At 35.1% G+C, this 21,395-nt stretch overlaps 10 protein-coding genes across 10 annotated transcripts; 4 read left to right on the top strand and 6 right to left on the bottom strand.

Moving 5' to 3' along the window:
* Positions 1-8: 8 nt before the first annotated feature.
* Positions 9-3,768, top strand: dhkE (sensor histidine kinase; the record flags this gene model as incomplete). The annotated part of the gene is made up of 5 exons (XM_020579809.1): positions 9-84; positions 241-446; positions 503-1,021; positions 1,078-3,171; positions 3,520-3,768. The coding sequence occupies 5 exons, from the start codon at positions 9-11 to the stop codon at positions 3,766-3,768; spliced, it is 3,144 nt and encodes a 1,047-aa protein (XP_020430484.1).
* A 365-nt stretch (positions 3,769-4,133) lies between these two features.
* Positions 4,134-8,504, top strand: rpc1 (RNA polymerase III; the record flags this gene model as incomplete). Its single annotated transcript, XM_020579808.1, has 3 exons — positions 4,134-4,177; positions 4,291-4,573; positions 4,650-8,504. The coding sequence occupies 3 exons, from the start codon at positions 4,134-4,136 to the stop codon at positions 8,502-8,504; spliced, it is 4,182 nt and encodes a 1,393-aa protein (XP_020430483.1).
* Positions 8,505-8,553: 49 nt separating this feature from the next.
* PPL_09008 (divalent metal cation transporter) lies at positions 8,554-10,883 on the bottom strand (the record flags this gene model as incomplete). Its single annotated transcript, XM_020579807.1, has 6 exons — positions 8,554-8,784; positions 8,858-9,924; positions 9,991-10,073; positions 10,146-10,464; positions 10,550-10,597; positions 10,790-10,883. 6 exons carry the CDS (start codon positions 10,881-10,883, stop codon positions 8,554-8,556), a joined length of 1,842 nt encoding a protein of 613 aa, XP_020430482.1.
* A 408-nt stretch (positions 10,884-11,291) lies between these two features.
* Positions 11,292-11,767, top strand: PPL_09007 (uncharacterized protein; the record flags this gene model as incomplete). Its single annotated transcript, XM_020579806.1, has 3 exons — positions 11,292-11,363; positions 11,496-11,610; positions 11,712-11,767. 3 exons carry the CDS (start codon positions 11,292-11,294, stop codon positions 11,765-11,767), a joined length of 243 nt encoding a protein of 80 aa, XP_020430481.1.
* A 139-nt stretch (positions 11,768-11,906) lies between these two features.
* rfc2 (replication factor C subunit) lies at positions 11,907-13,118 on the bottom strand (the record flags this gene model as incomplete). Its single annotated transcript, XM_020579805.1, has 4 exons — positions 11,907-12,164; positions 12,210-12,743; positions 12,816-12,971; positions 13,107-13,118. The coding sequence occupies 4 exons, from the start codon at positions 13,116-13,118 to the stop codon at positions 11,907-11,909; spliced, it is 960 nt and encodes a 319-aa protein (XP_020430480.1).
* Positions 13,119-13,485: 367 nt separating this feature from the next.
* PPL_09005 (uncharacterized protein) lies at positions 13,486-14,473 on the bottom strand (the record flags this gene model as incomplete). Its single annotated transcript, XM_020579804.1, has 2 exons — positions 13,486-13,883; positions 13,954-14,473. 2 exons carry the CDS (start codon positions 14,471-14,473, stop codon positions 13,486-13,488), a joined length of 918 nt encoding a protein of 305 aa, XP_020430479.1.
* A 205-nt stretch (positions 14,474-14,678) lies between these two features.
* On the bottom strand, positions 14,679-14,816 carry PPL_09004 (uncharacterized protein; the record flags this gene model as incomplete). The annotated part of the gene is made up of 1 exon (XM_020579803.1): positions 14,679-14,816. One exon carries the CDS (start codon positions 14,814-14,816, stop codon positions 14,679-14,681), a length of 138 nt encoding a protein of 45 aa, XP_020430478.1.
* A 2,111-nt stretch (positions 14,817-16,927) lies between these two features.
* Positions 16,928-18,580, bottom strand: hmgB (hydroxymethylglutaryl-CoA reductase; the record flags this gene model as incomplete). Its single annotated transcript, XM_020579802.1, has 1 exon — positions 16,928-18,580. One exon carries the CDS (start codon positions 18,578-18,580, stop codon positions 16,928-16,930), a length of 1,653 nt encoding a protein of 550 aa, XP_020430477.1.
* A 163-nt stretch (positions 18,581-18,743) lies between these two features.
* On the bottom strand, positions 18,744-19,126 carry PPL_09002 (uncharacterized protein; the record flags this gene model as incomplete). The annotated part of the gene is made up of 2 exons (XM_020579801.1): positions 18,744-18,791; positions 19,028-19,126. The coding sequence occupies 2 exons, from the start codon at positions 19,124-19,126 to the stop codon at positions 18,744-18,746; spliced, it is 147 nt and encodes a 48-aa protein (XP_020430476.1).
* Positions 19,127-20,514: 1,388 nt separating this feature from the next.
* Positions 20,515-21,220, top strand: PPL_09001 (ankyrin repeat domain-containing protein; the record flags this gene model as incomplete). The annotated part of the gene is made up of 3 exons (XM_020579800.1): positions 20,515-20,570; positions 20,664-21,010; positions 21,090-21,220. 3 exons carry the CDS (start codon positions 20,515-20,517, stop codon positions 21,218-21,220), a joined length of 534 nt encoding a protein of 177 aa, XP_020430475.1.
* Positions 21,221-21,395: the final 175 nt, after the last annotated feature.

The raw sequence follows: 21,395 nt of genomic DNA, 5'->3' as shown, positions 1-21,395 counted from the left end.
TAGCCAACATGATTTCCGCGTTGGTCAGCACCAGCATACTCTTTCCAAGCTATATATATTCCGGAATTATTCTATTGGTGCTTTGTATATTAAACACAATTGGTTGTTCAATTTTATATTATGTTTTGAAAATCCCAGAATTAGTAAGTTACTACCTATTATAATCATAAACTTTTTACGAATCTTTAAATTAACATAAAAAAAAACCAAAATAGGTATTTCAAAATATTATTATTTCAGTTTCAGCATCAGTTTTATTATTCTTTCACAGTTATATCATTACAGTAGATTTGAGCGAAAAAGATGAAAAAGAACAAAGAATCAGATGTCTTTTCAATATTAGCTCAGATGCACTGATAATTCATAAAGATGGTGTCATAATGGATGCCAATACCACATTTGAAACAATGTTTCAAGTTAAAACAGAATCTATTCTATATAAAGTTGTAAGTTATTTTATTTAATAGTATATTAAATTGATTAATTAATTATTCTTTTATAGCCATCATTAATTAGTGAATTCTTACCGGATTTCGAAAAGTTAACACATAACAATCATTCTTTTGAAACCTATGGTATCAATTCTCTGGGTGAGAATTTCGCGGTTTTGGTAAAGGTGGAGCATGTTAAGCATAATTCAGATGATATCGATATCATCTCAGTTATTGATACCAGTGCCAAGAAGAAGTTGATCGAAGCCGACTTGGCGCTGAGAAAGGCAGAGGCTATCAATGAAGCGAAAATCAACTTCCTAACAACGGTGAGTCATGAAGTGAGAACACCAATCAATGGAATATTGGCATCTGTCGAAATCATTGAGAATACAGTGTTGAACGATACTCAACGTGATTTTCTTAGTTGCATCAAAGATTCAGGTTGTTATCTACTCGATTTGATCACAGACATCCTTGATTTCTCAAAGATCGAAGCTGGAAAGATGGAACTACAAAAAGTTGAATTCAACATGATAACAATGTTGGAGGAAGCAATGAATATTGTATATACAACTGCACAAGAAAGAGTATGTTTTAAATATAAATTCCAGATATCTAGATATTAATATTCTTCTTTTACCAGGATTTAGAAATTTTATTGACAGTTGAAGAATCTGTACCAATTGTTGTTATTGGTGATCCGTATAGAGTTAAACAAGTGCTATTGAATTTCTTGTCGAATGCTATTAAGTTTACACCGAAAGGACATGTCATTGTTAGAGTTAAGCTGGATAAATCCAATCCTAACCAGGATTCGTCGAGTTTGGTAGATTATACAGTATGTTTCGAAGTGGAAGATTCTGGAATCGGCATCAAAGAGGAACAGATGGATAGTTTGTTTACTGCTTTCCTTCAGCTCGATGGAACCTCACAGAGAAAGAATCAGGGCACAGGACTTGGACTGAGCATTTCCAAGAGGCTCTGCCAGTTGATGGGTGGCGAGATAACTGTTCGTAGTAAATTTGGAAATGGATCGACTTTTGCTTTCACATCGATGCTCCAATCTAAACAGAAATGGACATACGGTTCTATAGGCAGTTCTCTAGCACTATACAATTCTAACCTCTCGATGATTCACACCAACAATGAGCAATTCGTTTGTAAGTCGATTAGAGGATATGTTTTTGATCCGAATCCACACGTTCGTAATTCAGCAATTCATTTCTTCTCATTGCTAAAAATCAATATTCAAGCGTTGGAGTCGGAGCAACAGCTTCTTAATCTCGTACAGAATGGCGGTGATTTAGAAACTCAGTATTCAAGTGAAGATATTATTTTAGTGATAACAAAGGAGCTGAGTGTATCGATGATCGAGCAGATTTTCAATTATAAATCGAAACAACAACAACAGAAACTTCCATTAATTTATTGGATTCTCATCAAAGATGGTCAACCAAATCCTTTTGAGAATCAATTCTACTCCAGTAGTATAAGAAAACCTTTACAATTACCAAACGTTGTAGAATGTCTTTATTCCATTCAAAACCTACCTATTCCAGCCGATTTACACTACCTTTTAACGAATAACCGTACTACCAGAACAAACGATTTGAATTCAAGTGGTTCGAAAGAGAAGAGAAAGGCACTTCATCATCATAGAACATCAAGTTATGGTGACCATGTAGCAATCACCAGAGCATTGGTACAAAATAATAGAAGTCCAAGACCAACTGACGCTTCTCAATTATTTAATATCAATAACCAAAACAACAATAACAATGATAACAATAGCAACTCAGATCATTCCAATAATATTTCCAATGAATTATTAGGATTGAATCATTTCGATTGCAACAAAAACATATCGGATGTAACTACCTCTTCTCCACCATCGGGTAGATCAATTAGAACAGACTCTCTGAGTTTGTCATCTGCATCGCCAAACTCTGAATTCTCTCCTTTCGTTAACAGTTGCAGCAACAACAACAGTGGCAATTGTATTCATCCTGATCCGGCTGTCGATGAATGCTCCATCAATAACACGATGGCTTGTACTCCACCTTCGATTTCCAAGCCAACGACACCTCGACAACTCACCAAAAAATCGAAAGCTATCAAACAACTCAACACCTCTGTTTCCGTTCCAAGTACACCATCATCTATGAAGTCATCCAGCTGTATATCGAGTGCAGTTGGAGTGGTAGTGGCCACAACCGACCCTGCCACCTCTTATGAAACCATAAGGAAATCGGCTAGTATGTACGAAGTAATCAAGTCTCCAACACTCGAGCTCAGATCTTCACCGACTTTTCAATCGACCATATCGATGCCACCCATAGATAGTGTAACTTTGAAATCGAGTCGTCGTCAAAGCATACCATCTCTCGACCTAAATCTGTCATCTCAACAGGAGGAATTCAGTAGAAAATCCAGAAGTTCTTTAGGTTCCTTTGAGATATTCTCACCGACTTCACCGACAACCACCAACATCCCCATCAACCAATTCTCCATTTCCTCAACATCATCAACATCATCCAACTCGAATTCCTCAAACAATTTAATGGGTAACAACAACAACATTAACAATAGCAATAATAGCAATAGTATTAGCAACAGTCCTATTATTACTAGTGGTGACAATACTGTTATGTCTTCTTCTTCTTCTTCCTCCACCACCATTGGCAAACTGTTAAAGTCTAGTTTCAAGATATTGTTGGTTGAAGACAATCCCACCAATGTAAAAGTGTTCTCCAAGTTCCTGAAGGATGGCGGTTACACTGTTGATGTAGCGTGGAACGGTGTTCAGGGAGTGGAGGCATGTAAATACACATACTATCCTATTATATTTATGGATTGCCAGATGCCTTTGCTCGATGGTTACCAGGCGACCACCAACATCAGATTGAGAGAACGTGAAATCATGGCCAGTGATAAACGCTATAAGAAGTCATTCGTAATTGCACTGACAGCAAATGTCACACCTAGCGACCAAGACAAGTGTTTCGAAGTGGGAATGGATGACTTTTTACACAAACCACTCAGAGGATCAACTGTTCTGCTGAACATCATCGATAAATATCTAAAGAATTTCAACGAAGATGATTTAATCTATTTGAATTCAAACTATTATAATAATAATAATAATAGTATTGTTAATTCAACAACTACAACAACTACAACAACTACAACCACTACAACGACAACCACAAATATTATCAATGATAGCAGTAGTAATGGTAGTATCAATATGAACAGTTGTAACAACAACAACAACAATAATAGTATTAAATTCTTAAATAACAATAATATTGTCAATGTCAAACAAGGTGCTTGACAACAATTATCCTTTAATAAATTATAATACTGTTGTAAATTAAATCTCTATCATGTTAGCAATAATATCTTACATATTTACTGTTATTTTATTGTTGAAAACTAACAAATAATTTAAATTAAAAATTTTTTCTCAAAGTTTTTTAACGGATAAATAATTTAAAAAAATTTTTTTTTTTTTTTTTTGGGATCAAAATCGTCTTTTAAAGTTTATTTGTTTTTATTGTTTATTCATTTTCATTCATTGTACATAGATAATAAAAAGTTTGCTTTTTTCTTTCAAAAAAAAGAAGAATTATGATTGAATAAATAACATTAGTATTTTAGAATTATATATATAGCTTAGTTTTTTGATAGAATAAAAAAATGGCTAAAGAATTGATAAAAGTAGATGATGGTCCAAAGAAGATGTATGTTATTAAATTTAATAGGTGAAAAACACCACTATCATAGAGTGTTTGTTGATATATAGGAATAATCTATAGATTCTAACTTTAAAGTTTTTTTTAAATTGTTTGAAAAGTGGTCATATTCAATTTGGTATTCTATCACCGGATGATATGATTAGTCTTTCACATGTAGAGATTATTAATAGAGAGTTATTCGATCAGTCCAATAGAGGACCGATGCAATATGGTTGTCTTGACAATCGTTTGGGTACTTCGGACAAGTCGATCATCTGTAAGACCTGTGGATTGAGTATCGTCGATTGTGTCGGTCATTTTGGTTATATAAAGTTACAACTACCCGTATTTCATATAGGTTATTTCAAAAACATTACAAATATTCTACAGATGATTTGTAAAGTAAGTAATTAACTACTACTACTATTATTTGAATGTTGTTATCATTTTCTAACAACCATCAATTTAAATTTAATAGGGATGTTCAGCTATATTATTGGATGATGAGAAAAAGACGACTTTCCTGAGAAAGATTAGAAACAGAAAGTTGGATGTACTTCAGAGAAGAGCGTTGTTGAAAAAGATATATTTGGAGTGTAGAAAGAAGAAGTTTTGTCCGCGTTGCAATATGGTACAGGGAACGGTGAAGAAGGTGTCGGCGCTAAAGTTGGTGCATGAACGTTACAAGGGAAAGAACGATGAGTATATTCGTGATTTCCTGTCGAATTTCGATGAGGCGATCAAATATAACTCCGAGATGAAGGGACACATCAAGAAGGCGCAGGAAGACTTGAATCCACTGGTGGCGCTCAACCTCTTCAAGCGAATCACCTCACAGGACACAGAGTTGCTCGACATGAATCCAGAGTTGGGACGACCGGAACGACTGATTCTGACGCACATTTTGGTGCCGCCAGTCTGCATACGTCCGTCGGTGCCGATGGACGGTGGCTCTGGCTCGAACGAGGACGACCTCACCATGAAACTCTCGGACATCCTACACATCAACGAGAATATCCGAACGAATGTCGACAAGATGGAAATGGTTGCCATCATGGAGGATTGGGACTATTTGCAAGCGAGTTGCGCTATCTATATCAACAGTGAGTTGCCGGGACTGCCTCTGCAGATGAAGCCACAGAAGCCGATTCGTGGACTCTCACAGCGTCTCAAGGGAAAGACCGGTCGTTTCCGTGGTAATCTCTCTGGTAAGCGTGTCGACTTTTCCGGTCGTACCGTAATTTCACCCGATCCCAACTTGAATATCGACGAGGTGGCTGTTCCGCACTTGATTGCGCTCACCATGACCTATCCGGAGCGTGTCGCCGAGTACAACTTGACACGTCTACAAAAGTATGTTATCAACGGTCCCGACAAACATCCCGGTGCCAACTACATCATCTATCCGGACGGCGAGAAGAAATGGCTGAAATACGGTAATCGTGAGAAGCTGGCAGCGGAATTGAAACCTGGCGACATCGTAGAGCGTCATATTATCGATGGTGACGTCGTTCTGTTCAATCGTCAGCCTTCACTCCACAAACTTTCAATTATGGCGCACAAAGCACGTGTCATGCCATGGCGTACTCTTCGTTTCAACGAGTGTGTATGCACTCCGTACAATGCAGATTTCGACGGTGACGAAATGAACTTGCATTTGCCTCAGACCGAGGAGGCGCGTGCCGAAGCGCTCATCCTTATGGGTGTAACCAACAATTTGATTACACCGCGTAATGGAGAGCCACTGGTTGCCGCCACCCAAGATTTCTTGACGTCGTCCTACTTGATTTCGCGACGTGACGCCTTCTACGATCGTACGAGATTCGCCTATATGTGCACTCACTTTGCCGATGCCTACGAACACATCGACATGCCACCTCCAACCATTTTGAAACCGATCGAACTCTGGACTGGAAAGCAGTTGTTTGAAGTGCTATTGCGTCCATCCGTCAAGTCGCATGTGCTCGTCAACTTTGAAACGAAATCGAGAACCTACGAAAAGAATCTCTATATGTGTCCAAAGGATGGTTACGTTTACTTTAGAAACAGTGAGTTGATGTGCGGATCCATCGATAAATCAATCATTGGAGGTGGTAACAAAAATTCGTTGTTCCACATTCTGATGAGAGATTTCACACCTGCGATTGCTGCCAATGCTATGACGCGTCTGGCCAAGTTGTGTGCGCGTTTCCTCGGTGACCAAGGATTCTCCATTGGTATTCCCGATGTAAAACCATCGTTCGAGCTGAATGCCAAGAAGGACGCAATCATTGCTGTAGGTCACGGTAAATGTGACCAATTCCTCACGGCCTACAAAGCCGGAAAGCTACCGGCTCAATCCGGTTGCACTGTCGAGCAAACTCTCGAGTCCAAGATGAACAGTGTTCTCTCAGACATTCGTGATGAGTGTGGTAAGCTGTGTATTAAGGAACTCCCACATTATAACTCACCGTTGATTATGGCGCTGTGTGGATCGAAGGGTTCCAACATTAACATTGCGCAGATGATTGCGTGTGTCGGACAACAGACTGTCAATGGTACTCGTATTCCCAATGGTTTCACCAACCGTACAACACCACATTTCCCTATCAACGCAAAGGAACCACCCGCCAAGGGATTCGTAGCCAACAGTTTCTACACCGGTATGATTCCCACAGAGTTCTTTTTCCATACGATGGGTGGTCGTGAGGGTCTGGTAGATACAGCTGTCAAGACAGCGGAAACCGGTTATATGCAGCGTCGTCTGATGAAGGCACTCGAAGATCTCTCTACTCAATACGATTACACTGTGAGAGATTCCATCGGTGGTATCGTCCAATTCATCTATGGTGATGACGGTCTCGATCCAGCTGGTATGGAGGCGAAAGAACGTCCAGTTGACTTTGCCCGTGCCATGATGAGTGTCAAGTCTACAAAGCAATGTAGAAACGAGGAGTCACTCCGTCCCTACAAAATCAAACTGCTCCTGGAATCACAGCTAAAGAGTAGCAAGTTTGCTCAATGTACAGATTTGTTCAAAGATGAAATCAGATCGTTCTTTTACGGAAAACCAAAGCAAGAAGGTTACATTGAGGAGTTGTTAAAGTTGCGTAAGAGTTTCAATCTTCCATCCTATGAGGTTGACGGTGATCAAACAATGACATCGGTTGAGGACGAACCGCCCGCCCGACTGACTCCCGATCAATTCGAACATTTGGTCGACCAGATTCATCGTATCACAAAGTCACAGCTAGAGTTATTCTTGGAGATTTGTCTCGACAAGTACAGTAGAGCCAGAATTGAACCGGGTACTGCAGTGGGTGCCGTTGGTGCCCAAAGTATTGGTGAGCCAGGTACACAGATGACTTTGAAAACTTTCCATTTTGCTGGTGTAGCCAGTATGAACGTAACACTTGGTGTGCCTCGTATCAAGGAAATTATCAATGCCGCAAAGACCATCAGTACTCCCATTATCACCGCTACGCTCAACTGTGACGACGACATCAGATCGGCGCGTATCGTCGCCGGTCGTATCGAGAAGGTAACTCTTGGACAGGTTGCTATTTTCATCAAAGAGGTCTTTAGAAACGCTGGTTGCTATATCACTATCAAGATCGATAAGAAATTCATTGATTCTCAACAGCTCGACATCGATCCCGAATCCATTCGTAGAGCGATTATCGGCACAAAGATACTGAAACTCAAGGAGAAGCATGTTATCGCTTCGGGAGATGACAAGATCCGTGTGGAACCAGTGGACACCTCGCGTGAAATGATGCTCTACAATCTACAGTTCCTCAAGAACAACTTACCGAATGTCATTGTCAGAGGTATTTCGACTGTGAATCGTGTGGTCATCGACGAAAAGAATGGAAAATACAAACTTTTAATCGAAGGTTACGATTTGCTGCATGTGATGACAACCGCTGGAATCAACGGAACTCACACCAATTCCAATCACATGATGGAAGTAGAGAAATATCTTGGAATCGAAGCAGTTCGTCAAACGATTATCGACGAAATTCAAATGATTATGATTAATCACGGTATGTCTATCGATAGTAGACACGTTATGTTGCTGGCAGATCTTATGAGTTTCAAGGGTGAAATCTTGGGTATCACTCGTTTCGGTATTGCAAAGATGAAGGAATCCGTACTGATGTTGGCGTCTTTCGAAAAGACAACCGACCATCTTTTCGACGCTGCCGTTCACAGAAGACAAGACGATATCGTTGGTGTATCAGAGTGCATTATCATGGGTATCCCTGTTCCACTCGGAACCGGTCTTTTCAAACTTTTATACAACTCTAGAAAGACAAATCTACCAAGAAAATCGTTGTTACTTTCTGATTAGATTGGTGATGAAAATAAAAGTTAAATATTTAATTAAACATTTTTATTATTTATAATCTTGGACATTGATTTAATAATCTATTTAAAATTGAACTTAATTGTTTGTACAAAACAATCCAGATTAAGAATAAGAGTAGGAATGCAATGAGTGGTATCAGTATTGTAATACTGACAATCTTGGCTGCAAAGCTGAATTCCAATAAACCTTTTACAATTTCCACAATCGTCAATAAATTTAATGAAATAATAAATAATGCAATTAACCAAGATACAATTATTACCTATTTTTCGAAATTGACATAGAGAGTCAGTGTGAAGTTTAAATGAATAACAAAATTAAAATAGTTTACTTACAAGTTTAGAATTTTTAAATTCTTGCATTATTTCTTGATCTGCTGTAAATTGAATCAATGGAATAATTGCGAATGGAAGTGCAAGTGAAAGAAGAACCTGAGAGAGAATCAATAAATCGTAGGTCATTTCTTCGCCCATCAATGAAATAACAATCACTGCTGGAATGATTGCTAACAATCGAGTTGTCAATCTTCGAATCCATGGTGATACTTTAAGATCTATGAAACCTTCCATTACAATTTGACCTGCTAAAGTACCGGTTATAGTTGATGCTTGGCCAGCACAAAGTAATCCTACACCAAATAGAATAGATGCTACTCTTGCTCCAACCATATCACCCAGTAGCTTATAGGCATCTTGAAGTTGTGTTACTTCGATATTATGCTTATAGAAAACTGCTGCTGCCAAAATAATAATAGAAGCATTCACAAAGAATGCTCCATTCAAAGCAATAACGGTATCGATTGTATTATATTTAATGGCTTCGGTTATCGATTGATTGGTATCACCTACTTTTCTAGACTTAACAACACCGGAATGTAAAAATAAATTGTGAGGCATTACAACAGCACCAATGATACCGGTGGCGACAACTACAGATTTTGTAGTCAGTGTCGGAATGAATCCCTTGAAGACCTCTTCTGCTTCGGGCTTGGCATAGAACAACTCCACTATGAAACAAAGTGTAATGATTGTCATCAAACCAAATACAACCAACTCTAACTTTCTAATTCCAAACTTTTGAATCGCTAAAAACAACAGAGTATCCAATGCTGTTATCATAACACCTGCTATCAAAGGCAAACCAAATAGAATCTGTAGGCCAACTGCCGATCCAATTACCTCTGCCAAATCCGTTGATGTAATAGCAATTTCACAGATGATCCACAAAATAATTCTGGTCAATCTTGGATATTGAGATTTACAAACACTTGCCAAATCCTTTTTCGTTACCAAAGCAATCTTAAACGATAGATATTGTAAAAGTAATGCCATTATATTACTAAACAATAGAACCCATAGTAGTCTATACCCAAATTGAGAACCTCCTTGTAAATCAGTTGCCCCTATTTTTTTTGGAAAACTATTAATAATATAGTTTCCTTTATTAATAATTTTAGTTTTGTACATACAATTTCCAGGATCCATATAACCAATAGAAACAAAAATAGCAGGACCTAAATATTTTCCTAATTTTTTGAAACTAAATCCTTCTCTAAAAAGAGATAAACAAAAAGTTAGAATAAAAAATAAAAAATTGTTACTTTTTATTAAATTAATTTCATACTCTTGTGGTATTAAAACTGTTTGATCTGTTTCAGATTCGGCTCCATCTTGCTCGATAAGTTTACAGTATCTGGTGAATTTATTATTATAGTTATTATTCTTTTGTTTTTTACTCTTTTTCGATGTTTTGTCATTAAAGATGTAAAAATCGAATTCGTCATTCTTTTCATCGTGGCGATCATTTAGATCCATAAGTTCAATATCATTTTTCGATAGATTAAAATTATTGTACTCATAACTGATTGAAGTGGAAGTGGGTGATTCTGTCAACTCTATTTTATTTACACCAATACTTTCTGGAATTGTAAAAGTTGTTTCCACTTGGTCAAACAAAATAATTATTATTGGTATTTTTAAAATTATCTTCTTCATTGATATTCGTAAGACCACCACAACTACTATTACTACTACTACTACTACTGATACTGATAGCAGGATCTGTTTCCACCATTTCTAAATAAAATTATTTAAATAAATAAATATATTTATATATATTTAAATAAATAAATCTACAATATAAATTAATTTAAACAAAATTATTTACTACAACTATTTTTAAATACTACAAATTTATTTTAATCAGGTGATTAATTAAAAAAAAACCACCACTTTTATTTATCACATACAACCCTTTTTTATATTAACTTTGCATCATTAATGGGAAATCGGGTGGTGAAGCTTGTGTTTTATTCTTTTTTTTTTTAACAGTCAAAATAAGAGAAAAATTAATCTTGATCATTTTTATGATCTTGATACTTAATATTGACAAAGTTAGCATGCTAATCACTACATCAACTTCATTGTCAAATGATAATTTCTGTATTATGAAATACGTATTAATTACTACTTTTACTTAATACTGTTTTAATTAATCATTTTGATTGATCATTATTATTCATTGAATATTTATATATCAGATAAATATAGATAAAAAAATAGAGGTACTCTTTTCCTTTCCATTTTGAAATAAAAACGAAATCAAGCTTGAAAACAAAAAAGTCAATGGAAATATTTTTTTAATGAATTTATTTTTTAATTTTTTTTTTTTAAAATAAACACTATCAAAAAAGATATAGATAATTGACAATCAAAGTTGATTTAATATTCTAATATTATAAATAATATATATATATAAACATAAAAGAGAATGAGTGAAGCTGATATTCTTAAAGATTTCAAAGGTTCAATGACTTTGGACACCGAAGCAAATATTCTATCTGTATGATTATTATCTAACTTGTTGGTGAATGATGATCATTATCATATCATTGTCACCGTAATAATAACAATAATAATGTATATCATTCATTAACATTCATCTATCTATCTATCTACTATCGTCATATTATAGAGCGCAGGTACATTACAATCAGAAGGAAAAGATTTTGCAAAGACAATTCTATCGATGTTACAAGATGTCAACTTTATCACTACATCTACCAAACAAGATTTTAAGAGATTATCAAGTATGTTTTTGAGAACAACAATCGATTAAACTTTAGCACTGTGATTCACAATTGACTAACCAAACCTATTTCTATTATCACAAAAACAGTTATTTATTCAGATCAAACCTTTGTAATCACTATTTCAAACAATAAGATATTCGTTGTTGTACAATAAATTAATTTGATTTTGAAATAGTATTATTAATACTATAATTATTATTATTATTATTAAAAACAAACAAAACAAAACAAACAAACAAAACAAATGTTTAAATTTACTTAAATTATTATTATTTTATTATTATTATTTCATTCTATTTCTTCATTTGATATGTAATTAAACATAATCTTGAAAGAAGAGCAGACAGTTGTAATAATGAATTGACACCTTGTGTGATACGAAGATTTGTGAAACCAATCTCTTTGATAAACTCTAACTTTTGGTACTCTGGCATGTCGAGTGTCTTGGCGACCTTGAAGAACGTTGAGATGATATCCATCGAACTGTAACCTTTATCCCAGAGATCTTTGGTGTTCTTGAAGGCGTCTTCGAAACGACCGTCGGCACAGTGCTTCAGTGTCATCTGCACGATCATCGGGTGCGGCTGGTCACACACCCTAAAGACGTTGTCGCCACTGACCATCTCGAAACCGGTGAACGTCGACTGCAAGTTGTTGAGTGCCTGACGCATGTCACCCTCCGCCGTGAATATCAGTGCTTCGAGACCGTCGTCGGTGTATGGCACCTTCTCTGCTTCGATGACCTCACGCAAACGCTTGAGAACTTGCGCGTCCGTCAAACGAGTGTATCGCAACACTGCGCAACGCGATTGTATCGGTTCGATGATCTTTGACGACTGGTTGCAAGCCAGTGCGAAACGTGTCGTCGAGGAGTAGATCTCCATGATACGACGCAACGCTTGTTGTGCACCGGATGTCATACTGTCGGCTTCGTCCAGAATGATAATCTTGTGACGTCCAGGCGGCAAAGTAACCTTTGTCTGTGCAAACGTCTTTATCTTATCACGAACAACGTCTAGAGTACGATCGTCAGATGCATTCAATTCATATACAGCTTCTTTATAGTTTGGACCAAGCAATTGTTGTGCTAAACATAGAATACTTGTTGTTTTACCTGTACCAGGTGGACCCTTTTTATTAACAATCATTAGAACTAAGTTAAAAGATCATCATCATTTTTATATAACAACTAATAAACCTACAGATATAATAATATTTGGTAGATTACCATCCATTGATATACTCTCTAATCTTGAAACAGTCTCTTCATTTCCTACGATATCTTTTATTTCTTTTGGTCTATATTTCTCTACCCATGGTAATAATGCATCACTCTTTGCTGATGAAAACATATCTATCTATTCTATTTATTATTATTTAATGTATATATATACAAAATTATATTTACAAACAATGTAACGTTGTTTATTTAAAATATTTGATTTTGAACATTTAAAAAAAAAAACAAAAGTTTGCGCGCCAATCATTTTTACTCGTGTTCTCATTTTGGTCTTCTTCACCATGATCAAAGTTAATAGTTATAATAATGTATTATTAGAAATTTAAATTTGTAAAAATACTATGTGTCAAACATGACACACAAAGCTAACTTTATTTTGTGAATGTTTTACAGAAACAGTTGAAAGATTAATCAAGAAAAGTGAAAGGTGGTGATAGGTATGTAGGATATTCGATTCGAACCTATAAGTGTGTGAGAGAATTATAATATAATACAATTTTGTTTAAACAAGTTGGTAATTCGATAAGTTGCAGTTGGTTGGTTGATTTGTATGTACAAGTGGAAACTCAAGGTTGAGTTTGATATGAAAATTTAAATTTTACAGAAACAAATAGAAGGCTGCCTATTTTCTATTAATAGGATGAAGTGGTACTGTAGATTGCAGCGTATGGTGATCCACATACCATCGAGGTACTGCTAGTTACCGATGTCGATTTGGTGCTCTGACGAATGTTGTTCCAGAGTCCTATGGTCATCAGCTTTTGACCGTCAACATTGGGATGGAAGCAGTCAACGCTCGAGAGTGATGTCGATGCGAAAACAGTATCGACCAAGAATGGCTGGTAAGTGATTCCAACGGTTGTGGTGGTTTGGTCGACACTAGACTTCCAGGTTGAAATGGCATTCTTCATTCCAGTGTTGGCGGCAGTAATGATACTATCCAAAGTAGAAGTGGACTGAGACCACAAACATGGACAAATATTATTAGCTTGATTGTAGGATTTACATGCAGAGGCAGTAGATGAATAAACTGTATACAAATAATAATAGTTAATATTACAAATTTTTTTAATGATTTCAAAACTAAAACAAACACTTACATTGAGAGATCTTTGGTAATCCAACCATGTTAATCATTGTTTTTTGATTGAAAGTAGTTGTGATGTTTTCAATCAATTCATAATAGTAGGAACCCCAGAAAGTTGGATTGGTTTGGTAGGCAGCCTGTGTGGTTTGACACATGGTGCAGGCTTTGAAGAGACCGAGGTACATGGTTACCATTTTCCATTGGCTACTTACATTGGTTGAGCCTACCTTGTTGTTGGCTTGGTTGACAACAAAGTTCAACTCACCGTTGATATAGTCTTCACTGCCCTTGGTGGCACCGTTGAAACCGTCGTACGATGAATAGTAGGTACCGGCTGGACGTGCTCCGTTCAACAGATTGACGGAACCACCTGTAAGTGTAGCAGCGGACTGTGTTACAAAGTTATTAAGAGTCCAGGCATCGGTTTGGTTACCTGTTACATAAGAGAATCCACGATACTCATTGGTTGACAATGGTGATGAATCACCAGCCAAGAAACCAGCGGTTACAGTATCACCGAGTGAAAATAACATTTTAATATCCTGAATCAAACTATTAGTATATCTTTTCAAAAAATATTGTTCAATCTTTGGATTAATCTAAGAATCCATTTTATAATAGTTATAACTATTATATTTCCAACCAACTTATAATAATAATTGAAAGTTGGATTAAATATATATCAATTGATGAAGTATATTTAATTTGTTTTAAGGTAAACCATTTTTGTATGGAATGTTATGTTACACTAAAGTAAACATCTTTGGCATAGGTAGGATTGCTTGATGTGGTTCCGGAAATACATGATGGTAATGCAGCATATGCTGTCATCATATGTAAGATATATAAAGTTAAAAATATAGATTTAATGTACATTTTTTAATGAAATATTATAATAGTATATATATGTGTGTGTGTTTGAATAAACAGGAAAATGTATTTACAAAGATGTAGAATTAAAATTTTATAATATTGTGAAATTTGTTGTTGTTTATTATATTTGTTGAATACAAATAATTCCAAAAGTTGGTCCTATTTATACATTTCTAATTCCCCCAAATCAATTCCAATCATCCTATGGTTCATTCTTTTTCAAAGTATACAACTTACACCTTCAAAGTTTGAGTAATCTGGGAGTATTAGATTGATAAAAGTCCAAGAGATTGAAGATTTACTCTACCCATTTTTCAAACCATTCTTTGTAAAACTTATAAACTGAAAGTAGTAACTGTTCTATATATTAACTTAGAAGTACCTCCCTCATATAGTGCCAGAGTTTAGATGTTGGGGGAAAAGTGTAGAAACAAAACACCAGGAAGGTATGTGATGTGGTTTGGTCGAATAAAAGTATTAAATATTGTATAGTTGTGGTACTTGTTTGTTGTGTTTTAGTTGTGTTGTAGCTGTTTGTTGTAAGTGTAAAAATATGACAAAAAGGGTAGAGCATGGATGAATGATCATCATCATTCATGGCTGAGGCAAGCTGCCAACAACTTTATGAATTCAAGTTGAATTAAATGTGGTAAGTGAGTGAGTTGAGGTGAGGTGAGTGCGTGCGTGTTTGTGTGTGTGTGGGGGTACTTTTACTTTCATTCTTTCATTTGTTGTTGTGCTACTAAGATAAGGTGTGAAGCAGCCAACCAAACTTTAATAAATCGATATATGGATCATTGTCATCATTGCAGCTGATTAGAAATTTAAATGTTGTTGTTGTTGTTTTCAAATTTGTAGGAGCTGGAGGTCAGCTCCATCCAGAGAACACTCGCATATATTTTTTGTTGTTTGGTGGTGGTTTTTTTGGACATTCATTGTTTTGAGACAGATTGAAATGGTTGTGGTGATGGTGGTGGTGGTGTCAGTGAGGTGGTGGGGTGTTACCACTGTCCAACGCTGCTGTTTGATGAGAAATATGTGTTACAGGTAATTTAAATAGAGATTTAAATCTAGGAGCAAAATACTTTAAAAGGATAGTTTTCTTTTCAGAATCATGGCATTTGCAAAGAAAAAAACACCAAAATGAATTCAAATAATTTTTTTTTAATGTGCTCATTAACAAAACTTTAAATTTTTAATTAATAATTGTGGTGTGGTGCATTGATCACAAGTGCCCAGCCCAACAATCAGCAAGAAATATGACCTAACACCACCCACACTCAACACAAATTTCTTTTTTTATTGATTTTGATTTTTGTTAGAAAAACAACTTTAAAGATGGGTACAAATTCCTGGCCATTTCTATAATTGGTACAATTTATAAATCAATAAAGCAGTGACACAAAATCAATAATCAATCAATAGGTGTCATTTTTTGTTTTTTTTTTAAAAGAAAAAGCCTCACCATTGCTTCAAAAATTGAATAGATTGTAAAGTCCTATCTTTCTGTAGAGATACTCCAGAGTAATCTCCAAAGTCATCACCAATTTTATTTATTTAAAATCATTGTAAATGATTGAGGAAGATCTATATTGAAAGCTCTCTTTTGAAAAATAGGTGTTTTTTTTGTTTTTGAAATTGTATGTGTGTTGCGCCACTGACCTGTTGTTGTTTTGTTCTTCATTCTGTTATTTTTTGTTGAATTGAATTGTGAGTTTGAAAGGTTATAGGAATGTGTGAAGTTGTTTTGTTTGTTGGTATTTTTTGGTGTAGATCAAAAGCAAGCTTGTGAAAATTAAGATCGACTGTCGAATTGAATCTTAATTAAACTCGAGTATACTATAGCGGTGTGTGATATAGATTTGTTTTGATTTACATTTTTCCAAATTGAAAAAAATAACAAACTCTTCAACTTTATAGGATGTGTGGTGTTTGTGGCTAATGGAGATATATTGCCAATGAGTTGAGAAAAAAAAGGAAATAAAAGAAAAACAATAGGAGATAAAGGTGAGGTGAAGTTGATAGGTGGCAAAGGTGGTGAAAGTGTCATGTTGTTTTTAGAAATAAATGATTAAAAGAAAAAGGTGTGTTTGTTTGTTTGTTTGTTTTCTGAATTAATCAGAATGTGGAAGGTTGTGGCTCATTGAAATGGTGTCAGCCTGTGGCTTTGGATCGGCCTTTCTGTTGTGTTGAAGGTGACTTCGGACTAAATGACCGGCAGCAAGTGCGGACATCAGGGAAAGTTCACCAGCCATAACAGCACCGGCAACTACTCTGGCCAATTGCTCAGAGTTAGAACCTGGACGCTCGACATTGGCACCACGAACCTTGAGCAAATCAAGGCAGGCAGCTTGTGCTGGAAGATGGGTTCCACCTCCAACGGTTCCGACTTCAATCGATGGCATTGTTACGGAAATGTAGAGATCCTTACCGTCGTTGGTTGGTTCCATCAAAGTGATACAATTGGAAGACTCGACATTCTGAGCTGGATCTTGACCGGTTGCCATGTAGAGTGCAGTGACGATGTTGGAGGCGTGAGCGTTGAATCCACCGATGGATCCGGCCATTGCCGAACCAATCAAATTCTTATCGATGTTCAATGCTACCAACGATGGGATGTCGGTCTTGAGTACGTCACGGACAATGTCACCAGAGATGGTGGCCTCACAGACGACACTCTTTCCACGACCCTCCAACCAGTTGATAGCCGATGGTTTCTTGTCGGTACAGAGATTTCCAGAAAGTGAAAGGACTTCCATCTCTGGGAAGTATTCTCCAATCACCTCGAGGGCTTTCTCTACACCTTTGCTGACCATGTTCATACCCATAGCGTCACCTGTGCTCGACTTGAAACGCAAGTAGACGAGACGACCGGCGATAACAACCTTGATACTCTTGAGACGGGCGAAACGCGAGGTCGAATTGAAGGCGGAAGCGATTTGGTAGAAGTTTTCTTGGTTTTCAATCCATGACTTCAACTCGGCGGCACGGACAACCGATGGGAAACGACAGACTGGTGCTCTGGTCATACCGTTCTGGAGGATGACCGAACGGGCACCACCCGACTTGGTGATGGCTTTGCAACCACGGTGAGTACTGGCAACCAAACAACCTTCGGTAGTGGCCATTGGGATGGAGACGAGCTTACCGTCCAACAACAACGGTCCGGCAACACCGACTGGAATTGGAATGTAACCGATGATATTCTCGCAACAGGCACCCAAAACCTTGGTGTAATCGTAGTGATCCAATGGCAAGTTGGAGATGGAACGATTGAAATCGATATCGGATGGTGGTGGGACGACGGTGGGAATGCTGGCTGGGTCTTCACCAGAGGTGGCAGCCTTTTCGGCGGCGGCGACAACTGCTTGTGCGTGGAGAGCACGTTGGTGCTCCTTTCCGAGATCACGTGCCAACAATTTACGACGGATACCAACTGCACGAGTAAAGTTATTTGGAAGACGAACCTCGAGGTTGTGTGGTTGGATCTCTCCTCTATCTACCATTGAAATGATCTCCTCGTCACTGAGATTCTCAACATTTCCATTCTTTACATTCTTTGGAGTTTCCTCTTTTACACAGGATGGTGGTTTATAATTCTTTTGTTCGGAATGAATGAATTCAAAATTTTGATGAATTGGATAGATCGATTTTGATAGTGAATCAGCAGCAGCATCATCATTATCATTGTTTGGATAATAATCATGAAATTTTGAATATTTGTTTGGATGTTGTTGTTGTTTTATATATTGAGTTGAAATTGGCATATTAATTATTAATATTTGTGAAAGGTATAGAAAACAAAAGAATATTTGTGAAAGAAAAGAAAATTATATGGAAATAGTTTGTTAGATATTTGTTAAGATAATCTTTTTTTTGAAATACAATTAACTTTCAATGTCCATTTATACAAGTAAGGTTAAAGTTTAATTAATTTTCATTTAAATCTGAATATTCAGTAAGTCGAAACACTTGTTTCTAATTAGAATTTTAAAATTATTATTTTTGATTCCACTCAGATTTCTCTCTAAGAAATAGGAGATGGTGGTGTTACAAGTTGTATGGTGTGTATGATGTGTGGTGTTGTTTGCTGTGGTTTTGGTTGGTTCGCATATAATTATTTTAATTAAGTAAAATGGGGGTGTGGAATGTAACTTCATAGGACGGACGATTGAAAGTCAAATTGATTTTTTTGGTTTTTAAAAATTACTTACATCTCCAGTTGTTGCAGTAGCAAACATACGAAGTTGTTGTCTAACTGGACCAGTAAACTTGCTGGAAGATTGTGTAGTTTTCAATAAGGCTCTAAACATTTTATAAATGAAACTTTAAATAATTCTATTCCTGTTTTATTGTTATTATTTTTAATTGGTTAGAAATAATTTGTACTATTCTTTTCTATTCTATTCTTATTCTTATTCTATTCTTAATCTTTATCTTATTCTATTTTATTTTATTTTAATTATTTGAAAAACTAAGACTCCAATTAGAGAACAACATAAAGTATAAAATATAAATTAAGGAATAATTAAAAATGAAATCATATTAATTTGTTTAAATTGTAATATGATTTTGTTCATCTCATTTATTATTATTATTTATTTATTATTTTTTAATTAAACCTGTAATAATCTGATATTTGTTAAACAAGTGGATAAAACTAGTCATCGACCGAAACTTTGTTTTAAAGATGGTCAATATTCATTGGAAAAAAAAAAACTAGTACCACCACATGGATATGATATGTAAGAGGTGGTGCAATATGTGGAATTTCTTTAACCGAAACAATTCGATCAGTTTATAAATAAATTATTATTACTATTATTATTATTATTATACAAAGTATATAACTATATTATATAATCATTTGGCTGGACAATAATAAATATGTGGGTGTGGTGTTATAAAAGAGATTAATAAATGAATCTTTAAAATTAATTGTCAGGTGGTGGTGTGTTACTGTGTCAAAAAACAATAAATATGCTATAATATATTTGTTTGTGTGTGTTACTGTGATATATAAAAGATCCAAAAGTTTTTATCAAACAATTTTGAGAGTTGTTAATTTATAGTTAGGTTACCTTTGATTGAATTGTGAATGTGAATGAAAAAATGATATCTTGGGTGTTTGGTTGAAGATGGTGAATTGTACAGAGCTAAAATATTCTTTTCTTTTTAGATTTATAATTTGTTTTATGAATTAAAAAACTATAAAAATAAGATATATAATTATATAATTTCAAATGTTAAGCTCGCACTGATAAATCGTCTTTTTCAATAAAGCAACACTTTTTAAAAGGGTAAGAGGAATGGTGTGCATCTTCCTACTTATTTTTTTTTATTTTTTATTTTTAAATTTTTTTTTATTTTTTTTTGTATTTTTATTTTTTTGAAAAAAATTAATACAAAAAAAAATCAAATCAAAAATAAGAACTATCATTTGATGATCAAAAAAAATGATGATGAAAATCAAAATTATTTCAAAAAAAAGTGAAAAAAAAAAAACAAAAACACAAACCCATTTCTTTTTTTTTTTTATTTCATTTAAAATTTTTTTTTTAGTTTAATTTTAATTTAAATTGATTTTTTTTTTATTTCCTTAAACTTAAAAAAAAGTTTTTTTATTTAAACATTCCTTTTATATTTATAACAATATTTATATTTAAATAACCTCAAAGGTTGAAAAAAGAAATAGAAAAGAATGACAGAAGAAGAAGAGATTTTCGGAGATGAAATCATCTTTGCCGCCGCTAAAAAGTAGTTAATTAACAAATATAGTAGTAGTGATGATGATTGTTTAAAATATGATTCGATGATGATGATGATGTTAACCTCATATTTTTATTTTAGGAATCATATTTCAATGTTGGAAGAGTTCTACGAACAGAGAAAGAGAGCGAATAACTTCAATCCAAATCTAACGGATGCACTTGGAAACACTCCATTACATTACAGTGCCACTTTCAATCACTATGAAACATCACAGAGACTGTTGATTTTGGGTGCCAATCCAAATTTCCAGAATCGTGCAGGTGAAACACCTCTTCATCGTGCCGTATGGTATAATCACGTCAATATTGCCACCCTTTTAATTGAGAATGGTGGTGATGTATCCATTACCAACAACATGAAGCAAAATGCACTAGGTCTTGCAAAATCATTAGATATGAAAGCATTAATACAGTCTGCACAACTTGGTAAGTCAATAGTTAATAATCAATCAATCTCTATATAACCTATTCCTAATCTATAAATGTTCATTATATATTATTTTAGCTCAAAAGTTCAGTCCAGACGAATTTGCTGATGACGATGAAGACGAAGAAGAAGGAACAGAAAAGAAACCAGTAACATCAAATTCAAGTTTCCACAGTGATATGATTGCTAATGATAGTGACGATGAATAGAATAATATAAAAGATATTTATTTATTTAGTAATAATCAAAAAAAAAAACAAAACACAAAATCAAAATCAAAATCAAAAATCAAAATCAAATTAATTAACTATAAATATTGCAATATAGTTATTTTAAAAATAGAATAGAAAAGAATCAAATCAATGTTGTAATAATAAATAATAA

The sequence above is a fragment of the Heterostelium album genome, assembly GCF_000004825.1.
Source record: "Heterostelium album PN500 unplaced genomic scaffold PPL_scaffold9, whole genome shotgun sequence".
Taxonomy (NCBI): domain Eukaryota; phylum Evosea; class Eumycetozoa; order Acytosteliales; family Acytosteliaceae; genus Heterostelium; species Heterostelium album.
Note: the sequence above shows the minus strand (reverse complement) of the source record. Positions and strands in the feature narration are given on the sequence as shown.